Source organism: Nanorana parkeri, unplaced genomic scaffold (genome assembly GCF_000935625.1).
Source record: "Nanorana parkeri isolate BGI_ZX_2015 unplaced genomic scaffold, ASM93562v1 scaffold3, whole genome shotgun sequence".
In the NCBI taxonomy this organism is placed as follows: Eukaryota; Metazoa; Chordata; class Amphibia; order Anura; family Dicroglossidae; genus Nanorana; species Nanorana parkeri.
The window spans coordinates 5,560,473-5,582,164 of NW_017306271.1; the positions used below are offsets into that span (position 1 = coordinate 5,560,473).

The following is a 21,692-nucleotide window of genomic DNA, read 5'->3' on the forward strand; positions in this document are numbered from 1 at the left end:
ACTGCAAAACCCACCAAAAGGTATTGCACAGCCCACCTGCGACTCTTTGGTGGGCTGTGCAGAACCTATGCTGGGCCCTGCCAACACAGTCGTCCTCCTACCTGGCACGGTAAACACAGCCCGAGCCTCGGCGACGCCTCCTGCCTCCTCCATCGCGGTCTCTGGTCTTGCATCCTCCGTTTTAGTCTTCGGCCCCACCTCTTCAATCTCCGCCCCTTCTCCCCTGTCTCCGCCCCCTGCCGCTCTGTCTCTTCAGCCTTCACCCTGCCTCTTCCATCTCCGCCCCCATCTCCTCTATCTCCACCCCCTGCCTCCTGCGCTGCCGCTCTGTCCCCGGTCTCCTCCTGCTCCCCCGCCCGCCGCTTCCTCCCCGTTAACATTAGGCAGCCAGGCTGCCGGTTTCTGTGCAGCCCGGCTGCCTAAATGTTTTGGGGGGCCGCCTCGCGGCAGATACACCACTGGGTTATTCACAAAGCTGCTGAAGGCAGCCGAGTGAATAACCCAGCCAAAGTGAAGTGAGCCGAACGCCTTTCGGCTATTCACTTCTGTTCACTACGGCTGACTTCAGCCGTACATCAGCTGCCTTCGGTCAGCTGAACATGCCCTCCATGTTCGGCTGAGCCGAAGTGCAGAAGGAGTTTGATTCAGGTGATCCAACATCTGGATGGGCTGAGCCAAAGCTCCGGCAGCTCACTCACTGCCATTCGCCCCTATTTTCATAGGGGCCGAATGGCAGTGAGTGAATAGCCCAATGCCACCAAGCGGCATTCGGCTCGGCTATTCTGCTCGGTATCTCTGACTTACAAGCAGAATAGAAAATAAGTGAAATTAATAAAAAAAAGTTGAAAAATTGTTTTAAAATGTATGAAAATTAAAAAGAAATTAAAATAGTTTTTAAAAAAAAGAAAAAGAAAAATAATGTTAAAAAACACCAGCAAAAGAAAAACTATTGGGCGGAGCTAGCAGTGACAGCTAGCTCCGCCCAACTATTTCCTATTGGCCAGCATCTGCTAGAGTCTTCAAGCAGGTCCCGGCCAATGAATAACAACTGGGCGGAGCCGGGAGGAGAGAAACCAGGGATGCACCGCGATTTCGGCTGAAAGATGGCACTTTCAGCATTTTGCCAAAAGTGCCATTTTCGACCGATATGTTTCGGCGGCTGAAATTTCGTTGCATCCCTAGCTTTGACGGACGATATTTCAGGCTATTTTAATGAAAGTTCAAACAAAATTCTACTAGAGTATGAGCAGCTTTAAGGAATACTGTTGGTTTAATAAGTTACATTAGTCTACCTTCTGTACATCAGCATTGAAACCCCTCAGCTGGTTGCACTTGATCATCTGATGCAGTAAGGCTTTTGCCACCGATGAATCAATATCTTGGATGTTATCATAGAAGCAGACCAGCAAACCCAGCCTGTAAACAATAGGGGAAAACAACTGTTATGATACATATACAAAAGCAAAGAGTTGTGGCTTTAAAGTGTTTTTGTGCACTTTGTTTTGACATTTTATAACACTTTTAGGACAATGCATTATGGTTGTGCAAAAAACAAGCTCACAACTATAATATTAAACTGTTGTGCTGGCCAATTTCAAGATTTCCTCCCCATATACTTTGGTGGAGTTCAATTTTAATTTTGGTCTTTGCAGACTTCATGGAGGATATGAAGAAACCCCCCACCAATCAAATCTAGGCAGATTCACTCATCCCTAATCATCAGCTGAAATAGAGTTATCTCATGTAAGCTTATTTACACACTATTACAATATTCTAAGACAGGTTAGAACAGTAAAACAGCAATGATGTTCTGTGTAAAAAGAGTTAATTGCAGCATGAGGTGCGTTGCATTGAGCAGCAAAGGCTGTACACCTACAGCTTCCAACAGATGGAAATACAGCAACACAGCACTGCAGGGCATGCAGAAAATGTAAAGAGAACTTGAGGATTTACATAACTGCACTTTAGGTACCCCAGTTTGTTCACAACACATTATGTGCAAGAACTTTTTACCTTTCCGCTTTCGTTTACTCCCGCTTTCCTTTCCATTATCTGTTATTTCCGCTTCTAATAGGATTATTCTACTTTTTTTTAACAAAAGAAGAAAGCAAAACCAGTTTTATTTAAAAAGAGTTGTTAAAGGCTGAATAGCGTTGTCAGAAGTTTTGTATGAGCTCTGTGGAAGCCCTTGGTCACATTTTGTACTAGTTCTCTGACTGAATGTATGATCCAGAACTGAATATGTTCTATTTTTGGATATGTGTGCTTTTCATATTCAAGTTTCAAAGTTTCCTGCTTTGCAGTATAGCACAGTGACCGTATTTCACGGAACCTCTTATCTCAAGGCAAAGCTATGGTCAGGGCTCTGTAAAACACATCCATTGAAAACAACAAACACTAATAAGCTTTTCCTTATTTTTTATCCTTATTTGTATTCCCTATTTTAGTTTACTAAAATTGTTGATTGCATTATCTAACATAGAGAACTAAAGCTGGCCATAGACTTATTTTAGAAGGAATGTTCATACAAAAAAATCTCTTTGAACATTCATTGATGCCATCAGAGACTTTTCAAAGACCAGCTGACGAAAACTACAGGGAGATAAAAGACCAGTCGCCCAGCACAAGGTGAGAACATTAATGATTGGTCTTGTTACAGGAAGCTCCTACATGAAGGCAAATTACATGAGTTGTTTGATGCTGGATTAGTGCACAGACCTGAACTTATGTAACAACAATGTGCCACAAGAATCACTAGCAATGGTCTGAAGCACATCTTAACATCCTCCGGGATGGTGTCACATGGCCCAATCCTTAAGCAATTAGAAACAATGTGGTCCATTGAGTCTGACCCTTTTTTAATTTTTTTTTTAACCTTTCTGTCTGATTATAGATCTATGCTTCTCAAACATGTTTAAATTAATTGTTCTGGCCCACAGGCAGAGATTTGTTGACTAACTTACCTGCCTTATTAAAATCAGCCACAAGATGGTGCTAAGAGAAAATATCTCTATTTACAGCAAAGCAGGCTGTTTTCCTATGGTAGGCTTCCAGCAACCTCTAGCCCACGAAGAAGGGAACAAGTGCATCCTGTGACCTCAGACTTCATTTCGGAACAGAGGAGAGGAGGGTCCAGAGCCATCCTCAGCACATATTTGGAATAAATACACCCAGATTCACCTTATGGTAGCATCGCTGTTAGGGATGGACTTGAATATTTGTGAGCTATCACTTTATTTAAATGTTCATATGCTGATAGTATGTTTTCGTGTTCTTTTTCACCAGTTTAACCCACCCTGTTTTGTTAATAAAGCTTCAAGATTTCATCCATTCTGGCTTATTGCAGAATAGGAGGGTTTAGCTGCATGTTGAGCTGTACACAGGCCATAGGGGTAACGTGTAGTGGGGACAGAACATTCACTTACTGTCGACTGACTCGCTACCTCTGCTGGAAGTCTGTTCCAAGCTTTAATTACCTTTTCAGTAAAATAATACTTTTTAAAGTTGGTTTTGAACTTTCCTCCTGCCAGTTTAAGGTCAAAACTAACTTTAGAAAGCCTTATTTTATCAAAAGAGTAGTTGGTGCTTAAAAACAGACTTCAAGCACAGGTAGTGAGTCAGCCTACAGTAAGTGGATTTAATTATGCTGGAGACAAGCTTAGATCTTTACTCAAACAAAAAGCTTAAAAAAAGAACGTCATAATCACAATTCCAATATTGGCCCTTCTAGATAATGTGGAGTCTGGTCATGTGTGGCCCTTCAAGGTTCCAATAACTAGAACCTGGTCAGTAGACCTGAGAAATTAGACAGCACATCTTAAATATTAGCTGCCGCTTGGTCCTTCCTCCCAAAACGTTATTTCAGTTGTTGGTAGCTGCTAATGGGTTGAATCATTCTCCGACTGTCTAACAAAATATCAATTCTGGGTGTAGTGATCATTGCAAATATAACTTTGAGTTTCATTTATACTTGTTTAAATCAAAATCTGGTTGTTTGTTACAATCTTCATGAACCAGTAAAACATTTTTGCTTTGTCCAGGCATTAAAATCCATAATTTTGTCCCCCCTACATGTGGGCCTGCACTGTTGACCATCATGTCCTGGGTAATGGCACATGGATGTTTGGAGGTCTGCAGATAGTCACTGACTGTCAAAGTCTGTGGAGGAGTATTGGGGAGAAGATCATGGATTCTCAAGCCTGGTCAAGGACTGCTTGAGAGCACAGGAAACACACTGGGATGTTTTACCTGTATATTGTGGAGATGTTTCTCATATCAAACCCTGATGAGTTTATAAGTTCCAGGAATGCTTTAGCAAGATCTTCTGTGATATCATACACTGTATCCAGCTGCTTTGTGGCATTGTCATAACTAATAAAAACACGGATCTAGGTACAGAGTAAAGTGTCACACATATTAGTTCTAGAATAAGCCGTAGCATATAAAATGTTTCATTGTCTTAGAAAAAGCCCTCAATGTAAACATATTTTAAGACAGCTTGCTGACTGCACATTAATGATCTGAAGCAACAGCTATGTTTGTTGACTCCATAAGTCAACAGAAACATGAAAGAACCTAATTGGTTGGCAACTTGGCACTCTACTCATTTATCTTCTATCTATCTATCTATCTATCTATCTATCTATCTATCTATCTATCTATCTATCTATCTATCTATCTATCATGCTTAAAAAAGAGCAGGAACATTCTTAAAGGACAGGTGGAAAGAGTAGAATGATGACTCAATACTGTACTCCTTCATTGAACATTTAGCAGACTTGGAGTTTTGGACCACAAAACTGGCTAAATATTTTATAAATACTTACAAATGTGAAACACTTTGGCAAGTGAAACCATAATATGTTTATGGTTTCACTTGCCAAACCATAAGTGAAAGTGCTGTTCATCTGAAGTTCAACTTTAAGCACCGTGCAGGCATCAGTGATCTGGCTGCTGACTAATGCATGAATTGGCCACAGAGGAATCTTTCCAATGAAAAGTTGTGGTACAAACATGAACTGTTGCATTGATTGCTGCTGTCTATGGAGGGAAGAGTGTGGGGGGGGTGTGCTTGTCCCTGGCACTGCCCTTTCTCAGGGGAAAAGGCTAGAAATGGCTGGAAAATATCAAACAATGCCAGTCAGCTCCTAAGCTTGGGAAGACATGTCTGCCATAAGTGGGCAGGGCTGACAGACCTATAAATGCTCCCTGTCGCTTCCATTAAAAACTCACATTTTCTGATACCTGCAAATACCTAAGCGCCGAAAAAAAAATTGTCCCATTAACCCTAGAGTGATAAGAAGTGACTCTTAGTTATAACCCATGTCTCACACCCTATCAGCCTATTCTGCTATTATGGACTTGTAGCCTCTATATAGATGAATATATGTGCTACTGTGTAGATCAGTATTTTTGACTGCAAACAATTAATTGCCTCTGTGTGTAAAGAGAGGCGGAGATTTATGGGGATTGCAGTGCAGAGCAGATATGGATACACTGCTGAAAGGACCTGGAGAACTGCAACTCCCAGGATACTGTGCGAGAGGGAGGGGGATGCCTATGGACTGTGAGGGCTGAGCACTCGCAGTCTGCAACCCGTACCTGAAGTGTCCGGATCGATGTGAGGCCATGTGAGTTAAAACTGCATGTAGCAGAGTGTGTGGTCACCCTTGAGAGACAGAGACACACAGGCTCTGTGCTGCAGTGCTTGAGAGACAGTTGTTCGCCTGTGGAGATGAAGAGATGGAGATCGGGCACCTGAACGGAGGCCTAGTGACGCGTCAGCGGCGGGGATATTGCGGCCTGGTCGTGTGGCCGATCCAGCCACTGGAGTGACCCAGCCAGCCCAGCAGAGTGAGTGGAATCGAGTGGAGATCATTACCGGAGGCCTTAGATGACCATAGATGTGCGGTGATGTGTTTCAAGAAACCCTAGACAAGTGGTGATGAGCTGCAAGAGACCCTAGATGACCCCATCTCCTTCCTGTCGTTCCTCCAAAAGAGGGACGACTATACAGCTGCTGAAAGACATCACCTTGTGCAGGACAACCCTGGGAGTGGTGAGAGGCCTATGGCAAATGTACTTTTACACATTTGCTACACAGTATGGGCCCCAACGTTGGCTAGCCTAGGACATTACTACTGGCCAGTAGTCTAGAGGGGTGTGATACTTCCAAAGGGAGATATTATTGTTTGATTCCTCTACTCCTAGATTTACTCCTGAGACAGTCTGACATCACAGGTCTCTGTATAGGCAATAGATAGCCACAGTCACTGGATGCCAGAGTACATTGTTCTACCACTTATTGTATAGTGTGCAATTGATATGTTATTCAGATCCTTATTTTGTGTTAGCCAGCCATTAAATCCTTTACAAAAACTCTACAAAGGTGTGTTGGTGTGCTGTGGATCCACCAATTGGGCGGTACATTGGTGCAGAAGGGACAGAAAGACCCGCTACACTAGCGGCTCCTACGGGGGTAGCGCTACAGACTCAATAGATAAAGTATAGGGATTCAGATTCTGCATCTTTGTGCTGCTTTCCATTGTGTCCTTATATTTAGGAATTAGTTGAGGGACCATGGGCAAAAGCCCTTGTGTCATGCTGTTACTAGGTGGTGCTGCCTCAAACACAGTCTAACCTTCTATCAGGACAGAAAAGGCTTGTGTGGATGGTGCTACAATATAATAATATAGCCAGACCTCAAATAAATACCGTCCACACTATATTTCTAAGAATATTGACTTGCTTTTAAGATGTAATCATTATTGAGCTGCCTCTGGAACTTGTATCGTCAATCTAATTGCATTTATGTTTATTCTGTATGCATCTTTAATAGGGTGTTATGCTGTCACTCAGTGGTCACTATCTAGTACACTGAATTTCTTGTCTGTGAATCCACCCAACAGTTTGTGATGTAGTTTTCTTCTTGCTCAATGTTAGTGATTGCCTTTCTTCCTGTAAGACATGCAACCAAGATTGCAAGTTCCTTGTGGCCTCCGAATACTTATTTCTACCACATCATCTTTCTATCCGCTTGATCTACCTGCATACAATAAATATATTTGTGGATGCCAAATATTTGGGCTATTTGACAAAAAGATTGTCCACAATGCTTGTCCCTACTAGGGTGAGACATAAAGGTTTGTAAGTCAGATTTGAAGTCAGATTGTCAAATTAATGATTTCATTTAATTTAATTAATGAAGTTGAAGTTCAAAAATAAAACACATAAAAAAAAAAATATATTTATCTTTCACTTACCGCATTGATATTTATCTTCTTGATTTCATGCAGTGGTAGAAGAACCATAAGTCGGCCCAATATCCAGAGGCTCTCTGCAGTTACCCATGATGATGATCCATTGACATCTGTAATCATAGATTAGATTTCTACACTAAAATGATAACTACTTCCCTGACATCCATGACATTGCCTCCTGTAAACTTGGCACTGCAAGGGTCTAGCCAGTCTTACATTCTGGAATATCCATCACTGTAGTACATCCTGGAAAATGCCAAGACTTGGGAACAGTTGAACCTTTAGAGCTTAGCAATGGCAGCACCGAGGAACACCCCCAGGGTATTGCATAATGCAATGCAGGGTACCTCTTAATACATTGTTGAAGCCCATAGGAGCATACTTTGAATTTATTGTAGAGTTCAACTCACGGTAACACTGAGATAGTAATCCCTTCGGACCACCTCCTAGGTTTGGTGCTCCTACACCTCAACTTGCAGTATTTATGATTTGTCAGTAGGAATATTCTCCATAGAAATGTTAACCATATACAACTGAAGGGACTCCTTATCTGTAATTTAGTATACAACCCCAATTCCAAAAAAGTTGGGACGCCATGTAAAATCTACATAAAAACAGAATGCAATGATGATGATAGAAAATAGAAAGCATATCAAAGGTTTAAACTGAGAAAATGTACCATTTTTGTAAAAAAATAAAGTAACTTTGAAATTGATGGCAACAACAGGTCTCAAAAAATTTGTGTCAAACAATTTCAGAATAATGTTCCTCAATGTAAAATTGCAAAGATTTTAAATATATCATCATCTACAGTACATAATATCTCCAAAATACTGGTATTGGGATGCATTAGTGTGTATAGAATGGGCAGCTTGCACATCTGGAATGGCACCATCAATGCTGAAAGACATATCCAGGTTTTAGAGCAGCATATTCTCCCATCATGACAATGTCTTTTTCTGGCCTTGCATATTTCAGCAGGACAATGCTAAACCGCGTTAGATGCATGGCTTCATAGTAGAAGAGTCTGGTTGCTTAACTGGCTTGCCTATAGTCCAGACCTTTTACCAATTGAAAATATTTGGCGCATCTTGAAACAAAAATATCACAAAGAAGACCCAGAACTGTTGAGCAGTTAGAATCCTGTATCAGGCAAGAATGGGACAACATTCCTCTCCCAAAACTCCAGCAAATGGTCTCCTCAGTTCCCAGATCTTTACAGAGTGTTGTTAAACTAAGAGGGGATGCTACACTGTGGTAAACATGACCCTGTCCCAACTTTTTTAGACGTGTTGCTGCCATCACTTTCAAAATTACTTTTTTTTTTTCTTAAAATTGTAAATTTTCTCAGTTTAAACATTTAATATGTTTTCTATTTTCTATTGTGAATAAAATATGAGTTTATAACATTTGCAAATCATTGCATTCTGTTTTTATGTATATTTACCACAGTGTCCCAACTTTTTCAGCATTGGGGTTGTAGTTGATACTGCTATTGTTTCCTAGTTAGGCTTTTGAAATGGTAAAGTTCATTCAAATTATGATAAATATGGGTCTGCTTTTGCTTAACTCATTTGGAAAATTGTTGTTCCCTGGCTAATCTGTTGAGCTTCTGGCTAGAGTACTTCTGAGTTACAGAACAAGTATTCATATTAGGCATAAACAGGCATTTTTATACAGTATATTCATTATTCATATTAGGGTTGTCAGCATATACTCAGAAGTCTATATACACATACTTGTTCTGGGTTAGCGACCTAAAGGAGAACTATGAGGCGAGTGAAAATGCCTATTACTTGCTAACAAGGAAAATAGTAATGAAGGCTGTAGCACAAATGCAAGGGGTTAAAAGGGGCAACTGTACCTGGTTCCATAAGGTCAGTGTACCCTATTATAACTTATCCTGACCTTATTATTCTCCTGTATACTCACACTGCATTCTGAACAAAACTAAATCACTTTTCTTTACCTTACCTTTTGTTTATTCTCTTTTTGTCATCTGATGCGTGAGTCTCAAGCATTCTAATTTTCCTGAACTTAACCTGGCATAAAATGTTTCTAAGGTAAACCTAGAATATAAAGATCCTCTTGTGATAGAATTTCTTATTTAAAATATTTTAGCTCCTCTTTTGTTTATGTAACCAATGTTGCTACATAGGGCACATGGCCAGCTGAGCACATATGATGTCAGCAGCTACCTTCTATGCCAGAGAGCTGCCACTTCTTGCCAAGTCTCCCTCTGAGACTCCTGAACAGCATTGTCACATGTATGGAGAGAGCTTCTTCTGCACGTTAGTGTGCCGATAAATTGCTCTTGGAAGCAACGTGCGCCACTAATTTCTGTAGCGGCAGCAGGGGAGGAGCAATGTGGCACAACCACTAACCTCATTTATAGTTGGTCTGTTTTTTTAAATAATTAGTTCTTAGTTACTCTGAATTGCTGTAATACCAATGGCAGAAAAGGATGAGTTTTTAAGGTCTATAATGTGGTTGTGTTTTATGGCCAATTTAGATGAAAGAGGAAAATAATGTTTAGTAGAGTTCTTTAATGGAGTTCTTATTTAAAGTGGCACTAAACTCCGAAGTTAACAATTAACAAAAATGTACCTTATTTGTGTATCACTCAGCTGTAGATCCTCAAATCCTCTCTGAATTGATGCTGACACTGTCCTAATTTGTGTTGACACTGTCCTTACTTCTGGAGGGTGGCTACTTTTGTTCCCCATGGTCCCTGTATGTGTTGTAAAGTAGCCACCGCTCCAAGCTCACTCATGAGATGGACTACAATCTCACATTTAGTTTACTAATTTGTACTGAGATTGAAGTCTATCACGAGAGCAAGCTTGGAGTGGTAGCTACTTTACAACACACATAGGTACCATGGGAAACAAAAGTAGTAGTAAGGACAGTGTCCGCACATTACATTTTTAAGGTTTAACTCCCTAATTTAGTGTCACTTTAAATCTATGAGCTGAATGAAGGTACTTAAAGGTTCTTAAAGTGACATTAAACCCTCAGATTTTTTAACATAAACCAATACTGTAATGTGTGCCTTACTGTAATCCATGGTAGTTTCCCTTCTCTTTACTGCTCTTCCTTTTTAAATCTCATGTCTTCTCATGCTTGGGGAGAACTTCTCTTTGCAGCTGAGTGCCTCTTCCTGTAGTGCTGGCTCAGGCTGTGAACCTACACACAGACACTGTGTATCCATTCCAGAGACAAGGCAGTCTGCTGCAAAACAGAAGTTCTGCCCAGCATGAGAACAGATACAGATTTAAAAGGAAGAGCAGCAAAGAGAAGGGAAACAACTATGGATTACAGTAAGGCACAAATTACAGTATTGTTTTATGTTAAAAAATCTGAGGGTTTAATGTCACTTTAAGTCCTGTAGAGCATCGCGAGAGCCCTGAAAAGGGAGAGTTTCAGTAGTCACCAGCTCTAGCTGCCCCTTGCCTCAATCCCATATTTAAGTATTGGCAAGTGTGGCTGTTTATCACAGTAATGAACAAACACTAAGGAGAGGGAGGCGGAAGAGGGTGGACCGAAGCCAACAGCTACAGGAGCTGGTCGCTACTTGCAAAGGAGTATGCCCTTGTTTTTCTTGGGCCCTCTACAGGGCATCAGAAAGAATGTGTGGGCACCTGGAAGTGTATTTAAAATACTTTAAGCGAAAAGCACATACAAATATTACAAACAGCGCTCTCGGATTGGGCCAAGGGAATAGGGTACTGTAGTTCTACCTCGCCTGCAGCCCTAGGAGACAGGAGGAGTGCCTGCACTTGTGGAACAAAAAACAAACGTGAGGGCGCGAGGCTAGGAGTTTAAAATACTTTAAGTGGCATTTAACACTTTTTTAAGTGCACTGGTTTAGTTTAATTTTCATTGAAGTTCAGCATTAGAAAACTATAGTCACAGTATAAAGTAAACTTTGATGTTTAGATAGTGCTGTATGTTACAAGCTTAGACGGCTCAGCAGCAAAGTGTCTGTAGAAATGATTTAAAAATGATGCCAACTATATATATAATGCATAAACTTCACAGAAGCAAATGAAGATGAATGTACAATTCCATTTGCCCCTGATGTAATTGTATCTTCAAGTGAGGTTCTGTACATGGTAAGGGAGACGCCGCTGTCCTGAGATGCTCTCTCTTTTTCTAACAGGTGTGTCCTGCAATGGTGGTAAGTCAGACACAACCTGCTCCACTGATTCTCACTTTCCATTCACTGGCTATCCTGTTACGGCCCTGATGCTGATATCTGTAGATCAAACGTTCTCCTTTCCTTTGATCTAGCTTGTTAGTGCAGTGTTAGTACTTCCCACTCACAATACACGGGGTAGGATTTTTGAAGGGTCTGAGTCATCCACTCATACACAGCTCTTTGGTTGGTAGCTGTCATTTTATCGTACAGATCTCTAAACACAGATGACCTAGACAAACAATGACATAAAGAATAGATTCATAAATAAAGGCATGTGTGCTTTGATTGGGAAGCTGAATCACGAATACAATTTAAAGATAAACTTGCACAAAATTTCTCATTGAAATATATATTAATAATTTTAATATTGGAAAAGGTGCAGAAAAATTAAGAACATATGTTACATAAAAGAGACAAATAATACAACAGCAAAACAAAAAAGGAATGAGAATGAAACTTAACAAAATCCTGATTTCTATGGGTTCTAGCAGAGTCCAGTCAATGAAAGAGAAAATGTATCTGAGATTGGCTCGCTAGAAACAAATCTCTTGGCAGATGTTCTTTTCATGATGGTAAAGTAGAGCTCCAAGTGCCTTGTGCAGCAGCTTTTTGTGGGCCCCCTAGAGGGTGCCACTGAGCTGGCTCCCCACCCAATTAGAAAGGCCCAGGGGTGTGAAACAGGAGAGCTGAAGTGCTTTATGATCTTTCACCTGGCTCTCACGTAATGTTAGTTTTCTAAATGCAGACATATTTGTCCACACGCTACCATCTGATAACCCATCAATTGTTGTACATTATTAAATTAGCTTTTTATACTCACCAGATGTGACATAACTTTGGAATAGGGCTCCCTCAGAAGGGGTAATGTGTATCTTTGGCACGCTTTACCTCCTAAGCTAGGTTGATCGGTATATACTGACCAATGTTTCATGATACAGATATATATTTTAAAGCAGAACTCCAACCTCCTTACAGCCAAGGAAGGTGCCATCTTAGCCTCTAATTGAATTGCAGTTGCCATTAGCCATTTAAGGGCTGGAAAGTTTGGTTGAGAGCTGAAATAATAACACTGCCAACCTTGACAGTTGGCATGCTATGAAAGTACCTGTTTTGGGAGACCATTAAATTGATTGGAAAAGTTGGTGGGTTTAAGTCACTGACCCAAAGTATTCACATAAGGACTTCTGACTTTTGTCTGACTGCCATGTTTCATATTCCAGGTCAGTGACTGAAAGTACTGAACCAACATACTTGGCAGCCCCCATATTTGTTTTATGATGGTTTACTTATGAAAATATGCTTATCATGCAGCAATCTAGCCCCCTCCATGTGAAAATGCTAACTGAATTTTTTTTTAAACCACATGGTTAAAAATGTAAAAAATGCTCTCAATACATTAGTGATTCCAGAATGCTCGTCTGGATGAGGGTAATATCGCTGGGCCTTGTTAAGTGATCCTGAGAAAGATTATGGTTCCATATCTCACAAGAATGGGTTCCTGCACAGTGCTGGAACATCTTCCTGTGAGATTGTGAATCCTCTACTTTCCCGGGATCCCATGGTGAGGCCCAGTGACCTCAGTGGTGCATATAGAAAGCAGGATAATTTATTTATTTATTTTGCATTTTTGTTCATTTTTAGTTTCTTTCTCTTAGCATTTTACGTAGGGGGATGCAAGATAAGTGGACCTTACATTTACATGCAAGTCCGTCTTTATAAATGACTATTCTTGATTCTTGCATAATCCCAAACCACCTGCTATTTCTATAGTTTATGACATTTTTTTTTCTAAAATAAGTCTTCATAGAAACAATAGAACTTTCAAATCCATCCAATGTGGAAAACACTTATTTACATATGGAATCATAGAGAGTGATACAGTAGAATGAGTGTAGTGGGTCATATAGCTAAGACCTGTACACCATGTTTAAAGGATACGATAAAACAATAGTATGTACTAGATAATAGTGCCATATGGGCTTTGCACTTACAGGTTTCGGAAAGGGTCATCTAATATTTCAGTTGGCAATTTTACTATCATATTTGTGTCCAGGTATATCTCTCCGTACATACGTAGAATCCTTCCCAGTATTTCTACACAGTCTGTTGAGTGCAGAGCATGAAGGCATTTCTGGTAGGTGAGGAGGAATAATGTGCGATTTCCTATGGGGCACTGAAACACCTTATCTCTCATAGCTTCAAAATCCAGAAAAATACTGATTTCCTGGAACAGAAAACACAGAGAACAGTTGACACTGGCAGTGCATTGAATTGTTTTTGCTAGAGCAGGGAAGGATTAGACACTCTGCCAAGTTTTTATTGGTGTCTGTTCAACCATCAGGAAGAATTACCCTCTATATGTATTAGTGATCCTTGTCACCAAGAAAGAAAATGAGGGGACAAACCTGCCAGGGATTTTAACATTTCCCTACTCTATCCAAAACTTTAAAAAAATATTTTGGCTATGCATACACTTTTCCAAAATGTATATGCTCAGGCAAAACACCAAGGGGTGAGACACCTTAAGGTCTATATATAAACAATGCACAGAGCCATTCGACCTTCGAATCTTTCTGAACGCTCATTCTGTGAGAATAGATGAAAAAACGAACATTCTTAGAAATATTTTCTTTTCAAGTGGAATTTATGACATATAATAATGCATTGTAGCTACTAAATGGAGCTAAGGAGCATAGGAAATAAGTATTTATTTCCTATACTTCTCATAATGCAGTAAATTGGCCCTCGTGTGTATGTATGTGAGGTAAGGACCTTAGATTGTAAGCTCCTTGAAGGCAGAGACTGATGTGAATGTGCAGTATGTAAAGCGCTGCATAAACTGTCAGCGCTATATAAATAACTGTAATAAATAAATACCGGTACATAAATAAATATTACATAACATACTTTCAACCAAAAAACTCTCTCTCCCCCTCTCCCCCTCTCTCTCCCCCTCTCTCTCCCCATTTTTGTGTCTATTTGCTCAGAATGAATATTCTGAACGTTTTTCAGAGCTAATGGCTCTACAAATTATTTATAAATAGACCCTATTGTGTGACATATTACTACAACATTACAGCTTGATTTATAAATTCTACCCTCAACTGCTCTAAGCTTGCACCGCTACAGAATGAAACCTGTCCTTGACCACTTCCTAATGATGCATCTGTTTAGAGGGAAACTCTGTCTCATCTATAGTAAGAAATCTGTTTCAGAGCTATGCAAATCTGTCTGCAGTTGACTTCCCAGGATTCCAGTTGCATAGAATTTGCTAAGTATGGGGCAGTCTGATTTTAGGTTAATAGTGTCACTAATTGGCTTTTGCATTGCATTTTGCATTTTTTGTCATTTTGTTTTAATACATCTAATTTTAGAGTGTACCTGTCACCTCTGTATAGTGTAGGCTGTAATAACATTGAGGAGTATCAGAGGCATTCATGTCTGACTCAATAGGGAGCATGTTGGACCACTGCAAAGAGACCACTGCTTCCCCACAGAGAGAAAGGTTCACACTGCACTCTGCAGCTGCTGGCAGGGGACAGGCTTTTCTACTCAGACTGCCTCTGCCTTAGAAAGAAAATGACATGTAAGACATTAAACACCTTTTGTTTTAATGCAACTGGTACAATTTAGCTGATTTAAACTGAAGGTTCTGCTGCTATCCGAAACCTCTGGGTGTATCAGATATCGCGGCCCCTTCTGGTTCCTTTTGCCAGCTGCTATGTCACTCCAAGACACAGTAGTGATGTAGAATTCATCAGAAGGAACCACAGTTTAAAGTTGGGGGGGCATTATCTAACATGCCCTGAAGTATTGCATAGCAGCAGTGCCTAGAGTTCTTCAAAAGATAAACAGATCAAACCACATCAGCTGGAAAGGTAAGTATATGCCTTCTTCTGTTATGGGTAGGGGCTATTTTAATTTTTTTAACATAGCAACGGGGTCACTCCGAGTAAGACAGCAGATCAAATTCTTCCATACGGCTTAAGGAGGACCGTATAATGACAGGCAGTGGCGTAACAACCGCCATAGCGACCCAGGTGGCCGCTATGGGGCCCGGGCATAGGGGGGCCCGGCCAGGGCTTCCCTCTGATGCTGTGTGGGCCGCCTGGGTCGCTATGGCATGTAAGGGTGCTGGCTGTCACTGACACAGCTTAGCAGCGGCTGTGAAGATCACTGACAACCTGTCAGTGATGTGTGCAGCGGCCGCGGTGTGTTTCCCCTCACAGCCACTGCGGAACTGTGTCAGTGACAGCCAGCATCTGCGGCAGAAGAGGCCTGCTTTCGCAGTGAAGGAGGAGGCGGGGCCCGCCTAAGAGCAACCCTGCCTCCTCTTACATCACTGGCCAGCAACCTAAGAACAGGCGGGGCCCATCGATAGAAGAGGAGGCAGGGCCCGGGGACGGAAGAGGAGGCGGGGCCCGGCGACCACGGAGGTGGACATCGCTGACAGGTAAGAGGTGTGCAGCCCATCTGAGACCCTGCAGAGCCCACTATAGAGGTCAATCTCAGGTGGGCTGTTTGGTATATCAGGTGGGCTCTGCAAGTGGCATAACTAGCAATCATGGGGGCCCTATACAAAATTTTGCCATGGGGCCCTGTGATTTCTAGTTACGCCCCTTATGACAGGGAACATAAATGGTCTAACACAGCCTTTCTCAACCAGGTTGTCGTGGCACCCTGGGCCTGGGATGCCTTCCGGTTTCCTTGGGGGTGCCTACAAATTTTGTGGTGGTAAGGCTCTGATGTGAAAGAGGGGGTTCTAATATGTGAAGGGGGTCTACAGTTGTAAAGGGGGACTATAATGTGAAAGGGGGGATTCTGATGTGAAAAGGGGCTCTGATGTGAAGAGGGTTCCTAATTTGAAGGGGGTACTTTATTGTGAAGGGGGAACCCCACTTTTTTGTGTGTTTGTGCATGGGGTCCCCTCTTAAAATCCATTACATTTTAGACTGGGATTACTCGAGATTTTTAAAGAGTGCCGTGACTGAAGAAATGTTGAGAAATGTTGGTCTAACACAGCTCATCCCTCCGATGAGCCTCATTTAGCTGCTGTAGTAACTCAAACATGTTCAGTAAGCAATGTGTTCTGGCATACCTCAGTAAAGTCGTCTTTATTCCCTGTGAGCAGATATTTCATAGCAAGAGGAAATAATTGGTGATCAAGTTGTTGTAGTTCTGATAGAAGATACTCTGGGTCTCCAGTGATTTGTGTGATGTAATTTTGTACAGAAAGCTTCAATAAAAAGAAGAGAAATACTTTTCATACCAGGTCTTGTTTTATGACTTGATCATGGTAAAACATCACTGATAATTTACCGTATACGTCAGTAGCCTAGGAAGTGATTTTATGGATGTTTTGTTCCTTCCTAAGCCGCTCTCAGCCTAATGCTGAATGCAGCACGCATGACAGTCACAGTCCCTGGTACTATATATTTAATTATGTTCTCTAAAAAAAAATTTACATTTTGTTTTAAAATTCAAACTATTTTAAGTATCAAAGAGCATCTTTGTTCACAGTTACAGTAATCGTATAAAAAACATAGAGAACAAATGTTTAATAAAATAAAGAACCGGAACTTTGATAATCTCTCTTGTGCTTTTGTTACATACATGCATTCTAAAAACACATTGCCAAGTTCACATATACTGAGTGAAGGGAGTTACCATTTTAGGGTTGGGAAGGTCACCCTGAACATAAAGTAGAGTAGAATAACCCCATAGGTCCCCGGTTTTATGGAATTTGGGGGTCATTTTGTAAGAAAAGGAATAATCTGATTAACCAATGTCTACAGTAGGGGAATATGTGCTTTTTATGCCATAAACAAAGTTTCTCACAATAATGAGAAATAATTTCTAGTATAGTGTGGCCAATGTTCTTCATCTAGTATACCAAATAAACAAACATCACTTGTACTGGAAAGAGGGAGTTGTACTAAGATGATAACTACTGGCTGGCAGAAGTCAAATATAATCTGACAATCCCAAATGAGGAGCATGAAATCTGCCCGGAGTTCATTACTTTGTATAAAGTTGGTTTGGGCCGTATGTCGAATGGAAGATACTGTAGGTATGTTTGGTGTATAATATATAGTACAATTGAATTAATCTATTATTATCTGCTGGTGAGACTAACATATGAGAGGAGCATATATCATCCCATTCCTCTGTAGACATAGTAGGTAAGGTCTGCCAGTTAGATTTAAAGAGGAACTTTACTCATATCTTTGAAATAACAACAAACACACCTTTAGGGATGTTTAGTAATGGTAATCTGCAAACAGATACTTCTAGATAATTGCAAGCTTTTAATTATTTGCATACCATATTTTTCTTTTCTTCCCCAATCTTCTCAGTGGCCATTTTTACTAAGGACAGATTAATCCATCTCCCTTCACTTCTCACTTCCTGTCACTCTGGCACATGTGACTAGGACATGTGATCATGCACATCATCTCAGGGGAGGAAAATGGCTTTCTGTGAGATCTCATGAGATTAGATTTCTCAGCAATGCTCTGCTGATGTAACCTTCCCGGGATGCAATGCTTGGGCACATTACATCACTAATGTCCAAGATGACCAGAAAGTGAAAAAACAATCATTGTAAGTAAAAGAAATATAAGTTTGTTTATATAATGAATGTAAGATGATTTCATATCAACATGCAGAGCTGCATGCTGAGGTGATTTTTAGTGAAAGGGGATAAAGGTTCACTTTAATAGCCAGTGGAGTTTTTCCCAGCTTGGTGTGTGGATGTTCCACATTGTTACATTCATCTTGTGTCATGACTGCATTAAGTACGATCATATATGATGTATCATCACTACAGGGTACAAGTTTTTTAGTGAATTGAACTGGCTACTCTCTGTAAATTTCTTCAGATAAAAAACTCCCCTTGCAGTGGTGCTACCCTTGCACTGAAAGGGTTAACTGCTCTTTTGTCTAGGGGCATCCTTTAGGCCTCATTCACACACAACACAAGCAAAATTGTATATTGCGTATATACGAGCGTCTATGCGCGTATATACGAGCGTATGTGCCTATATGCGTGCACTATTTGCATTCCCAGAATGCATCATTCCTAATGGAAATTTTAATGAACTGTACGCATATACGCGCGTATACACGCGCAAACATGCGTATGCGCGTAAAATACACAGAAATACGCTGCCCGGACGCATCTCGGTTACATTCTGTTTTTGCGCATATATACGCAGCTATGTGTATGGAGCCATTTATTTGCATATGTTGCATATGGTACAATATGCACGTACGCGCGGCAGTGTGAATGAGGCCTTAAAGCAGTTTTACTTACCTGATCCCAACTAGCTCTAGCGCCAAGGCTGGCTCCATCAGCCTCTTCCCCCTCCGCTCCAGCAGTCAGAGGCCCGCTGACATCATCAAGTCTAATACAGTGTGCATAGCTCAGACAGAGGACTCTGAGGGACAGAGAGAGGTGAGAAAATCTGCTTTAAAGAATTCCCCTAGACAAAAACAAGCAGTTAACCCTTGCAGTGCGGGGTTGCATCACCTGTGTAGAGGCAGGGCCAGCTGTGCCCACCCCCTCCCCTGTCTGTCCCTCCAGTCAGGGCTGGAGGAAATGAGAGGGGAGGGCTGAATCCCTGTTAGGAGCAGTGACCGTCAGTCACCGATCTCTGCGGGTTGATAATGGGGAACTGAGCAATCAGCGGTATGTGATCGCTCATTTCTCAATCAAAAGTGCCGACATGTGACAGCTTCAGTGTCACACGTCAGCTCTGATTATGCGGATGAGTGTATTTTACTCTGAACAGATATCCTTAATCATCCATATTGAATGATGGTCAGCATCATTCAACCCACTTTCCTTTCAGTTCGGGCTGTCATGGACCTTCTGGACAATGCAGGGGAAATGGCACAGTGATGAGCTAATCTCTCTCTTTTCTTTCTGTCAGTGTGCTCCTTGCCAGCATACAAACTGACTGCTTCCTTGTCATGCTTCTTCTTCTCCCACTCTGGGCTCGGCTGTACAGGAACTTTAAGAGGCTGATGCTAAGGCAAATTCACGTACATGGCTTGTATTTAGATAACACATGATGTATTAATGAACTGCATTCATTCATGTCTTCTATATCTGCCTAAAGTTACGCTTTGAATATATTGCTTCAGTTTTTGTGCATCGTAAAAGAAATTAGAAGAAGCTGCGCTAAACTGACGAGAACTAGCCAGGAAGTCACATAGCCAGATCTACTCCACTTTTCTTGATCAAAGTGATGATCTTGATGAACAAGTTGTTGGTACTCTGGAGTTACCTGGAGGTCCCCAATTTCTTGTATATTTTGTAAAAACAGGTAAACTTTGATTTTGTCTTTCAGATCGGATGTCCATGTATTGGGGCTACAAAGAGAGAGCTAATATCAGCTTTCTGTAATGGAAATGATTATATCAAACATTTATACTTTACATTTATTCAATAAACGCAAGCTAAAGCACAACTCCATCCAACCCAATTTTTGGACAATAGGGAGGGGTAAAAATTTCAAACACTTTTTATGTCCCCTATGCCTATGTTCCCATTTGGAAGATTTCTGCTCAGAACATGTCTATATGATTGCTATCTGATAGGGAAGAAGGTGAGGGAAAATCTCACCACTTCCTGTCTATCTGACAGATCTCAGACAGAACAGGGAGTGACGGGAATTTAATTTGTAACATATCTAATATACTCTTGGATAGGACTGTCTATATTTATCTGTCTATCTATCTCTATTGAACTTCCAGGTTTATGCCTATCAGGCCTGTTTTCCTTTCCCAGCAACCAGGCTTCCAGGGGCGTAACTAGAAATCACAGGGCCCCATAGCAAAATTATGTATGGGGCTCCTTGATTGCTAGTTATGCCACTTGCAGAGCACACCAAATATACCAAACAGCCCACCTGAGAGTGACCCTGCAGAGCCCACCATAGACTCTCTATAGTGGGCTCTGCATGGTCTCAGATGGGGTGCACACCTCTTACCTGTCAGCGCTGTCCACGTTCTGTGGTCGCCGGGCCCCGCCTCCTCTTCCGTCCCCGGGCCCCGCCTCCTCTTCTATCTGCCTCCTCTTACATCACTGGCCCCACCTGCTCTTAGGTCGCTGGCCAGAGATGTAAGAGGAGGCTGGGGTTGCTCTAAGGTGGGCCCCGCCTCCTCCTTGACTGTGAACGCTGGCCTCTTCTGCCGTAGCTGCTGGCTGTCACTGACACAGCTCCGCAGCGGCTGTGAGGAGAAACTCCACTGCTTAGCTGTGTCAGTGACAGCCAGCACCCTTACATGCCATAGCAACCCAGGCGGCCCACACGGCATCAAAGGGATGCCCTGGCCGGGCCCCCTGTGCCCGGGCCCATTGTGGCCGACTGGGTCGCTATGGCGATTGTTACGCCACTGCAGGCTTCCATGGTCAAGAGCCTGGCTCTCCCCCCTCCCATCTGCTAACCCTTAGTATTATGATGGCTGGCCTCAATGGCCAATTGGAAGGCAAGTGATCCAGGCTGTCAACTCATTTGAAAGATCTGGCTGTATCGAGAGACAGTACAATTTTATTTCCCTCATTGAGTTTAACTGCAGGGACAATATCTTACCAATGATCTTTGTAATTTAGTAATGAAATCAGATGGAAGTACTTTGGCAAGGCAACATTTTTACCTGGTTACCAGGGTGAATGATTCTGTGAATTGTTAAATAGATCCCATAGTGTGCCAAAGCATTTATTATCACCAGGATAGAGATCATTGTGTCACAAGTGCATTTTTAGGGGCATATTTATAAAGCAGTGGATGTGGATGGATGGAAATTCATTAAAGTGGATGGAAGTTCAGAAAAAAATTTTAATTTTCGTTTTGTTTTGCATGTTTCGTTATTTTATTTTTCGAGTTACAAGATCACAACCATCCATAATTCATTGCAGAAAAGTGTAATTACATGTTTTAATTGCTTCTTTTTAATTTCTGACACCACAAAAAAAAACCAGCATTGGGTCCCCCCCCAATTAATATCAGACCCTTTAGGTCTGGTAGGAATGTTAGAGGGGATACCTGATGAAAAAGAAAAAACAGCGTGCGGTTTCCTGGCACAATACCAGTCATGTGGCCTGGTATGGTGGAGGGAGGGGGGCCGCTCTCTCGTCCCCCGCTTTCCTGCCCTACCAGGCTGCTGCCAGAATTAAGGGTCTGGTTTAGGATTTTAGGGTGGGGGGGGGGGGTTTTTATATTGGA

The 21,692-nt window shown here is 41.6% G+C and overlaps 1 protein-coding gene across 1 annotated transcript in view; it reads right to left on the reverse strand.

Annotated features, from left to right (window-relative positions):
• Positions 1-21,692, reverse strand: part of OTOA (otoancorin) — an 87,752-nt gene that overhangs the window by 39,661 nt on the left and 26,399 nt on the right. The window contains 7 exon segments of the mRNA XM_018565664.1: positions 1,293-1,416; positions 4,249-4,388; positions 7,263-7,395; positions 11,591-11,689; positions 13,452-13,684; positions 16,559-16,696; positions 19,752-19,836. Coding sequence (XP_018421166.1) covers positions 1,293-1,416; positions 4,249-4,388; positions 7,263-7,395; positions 11,591-11,689; positions 13,452-13,684; positions 16,559-16,696; positions 19,752-19,836 — 952 coding nt within the window.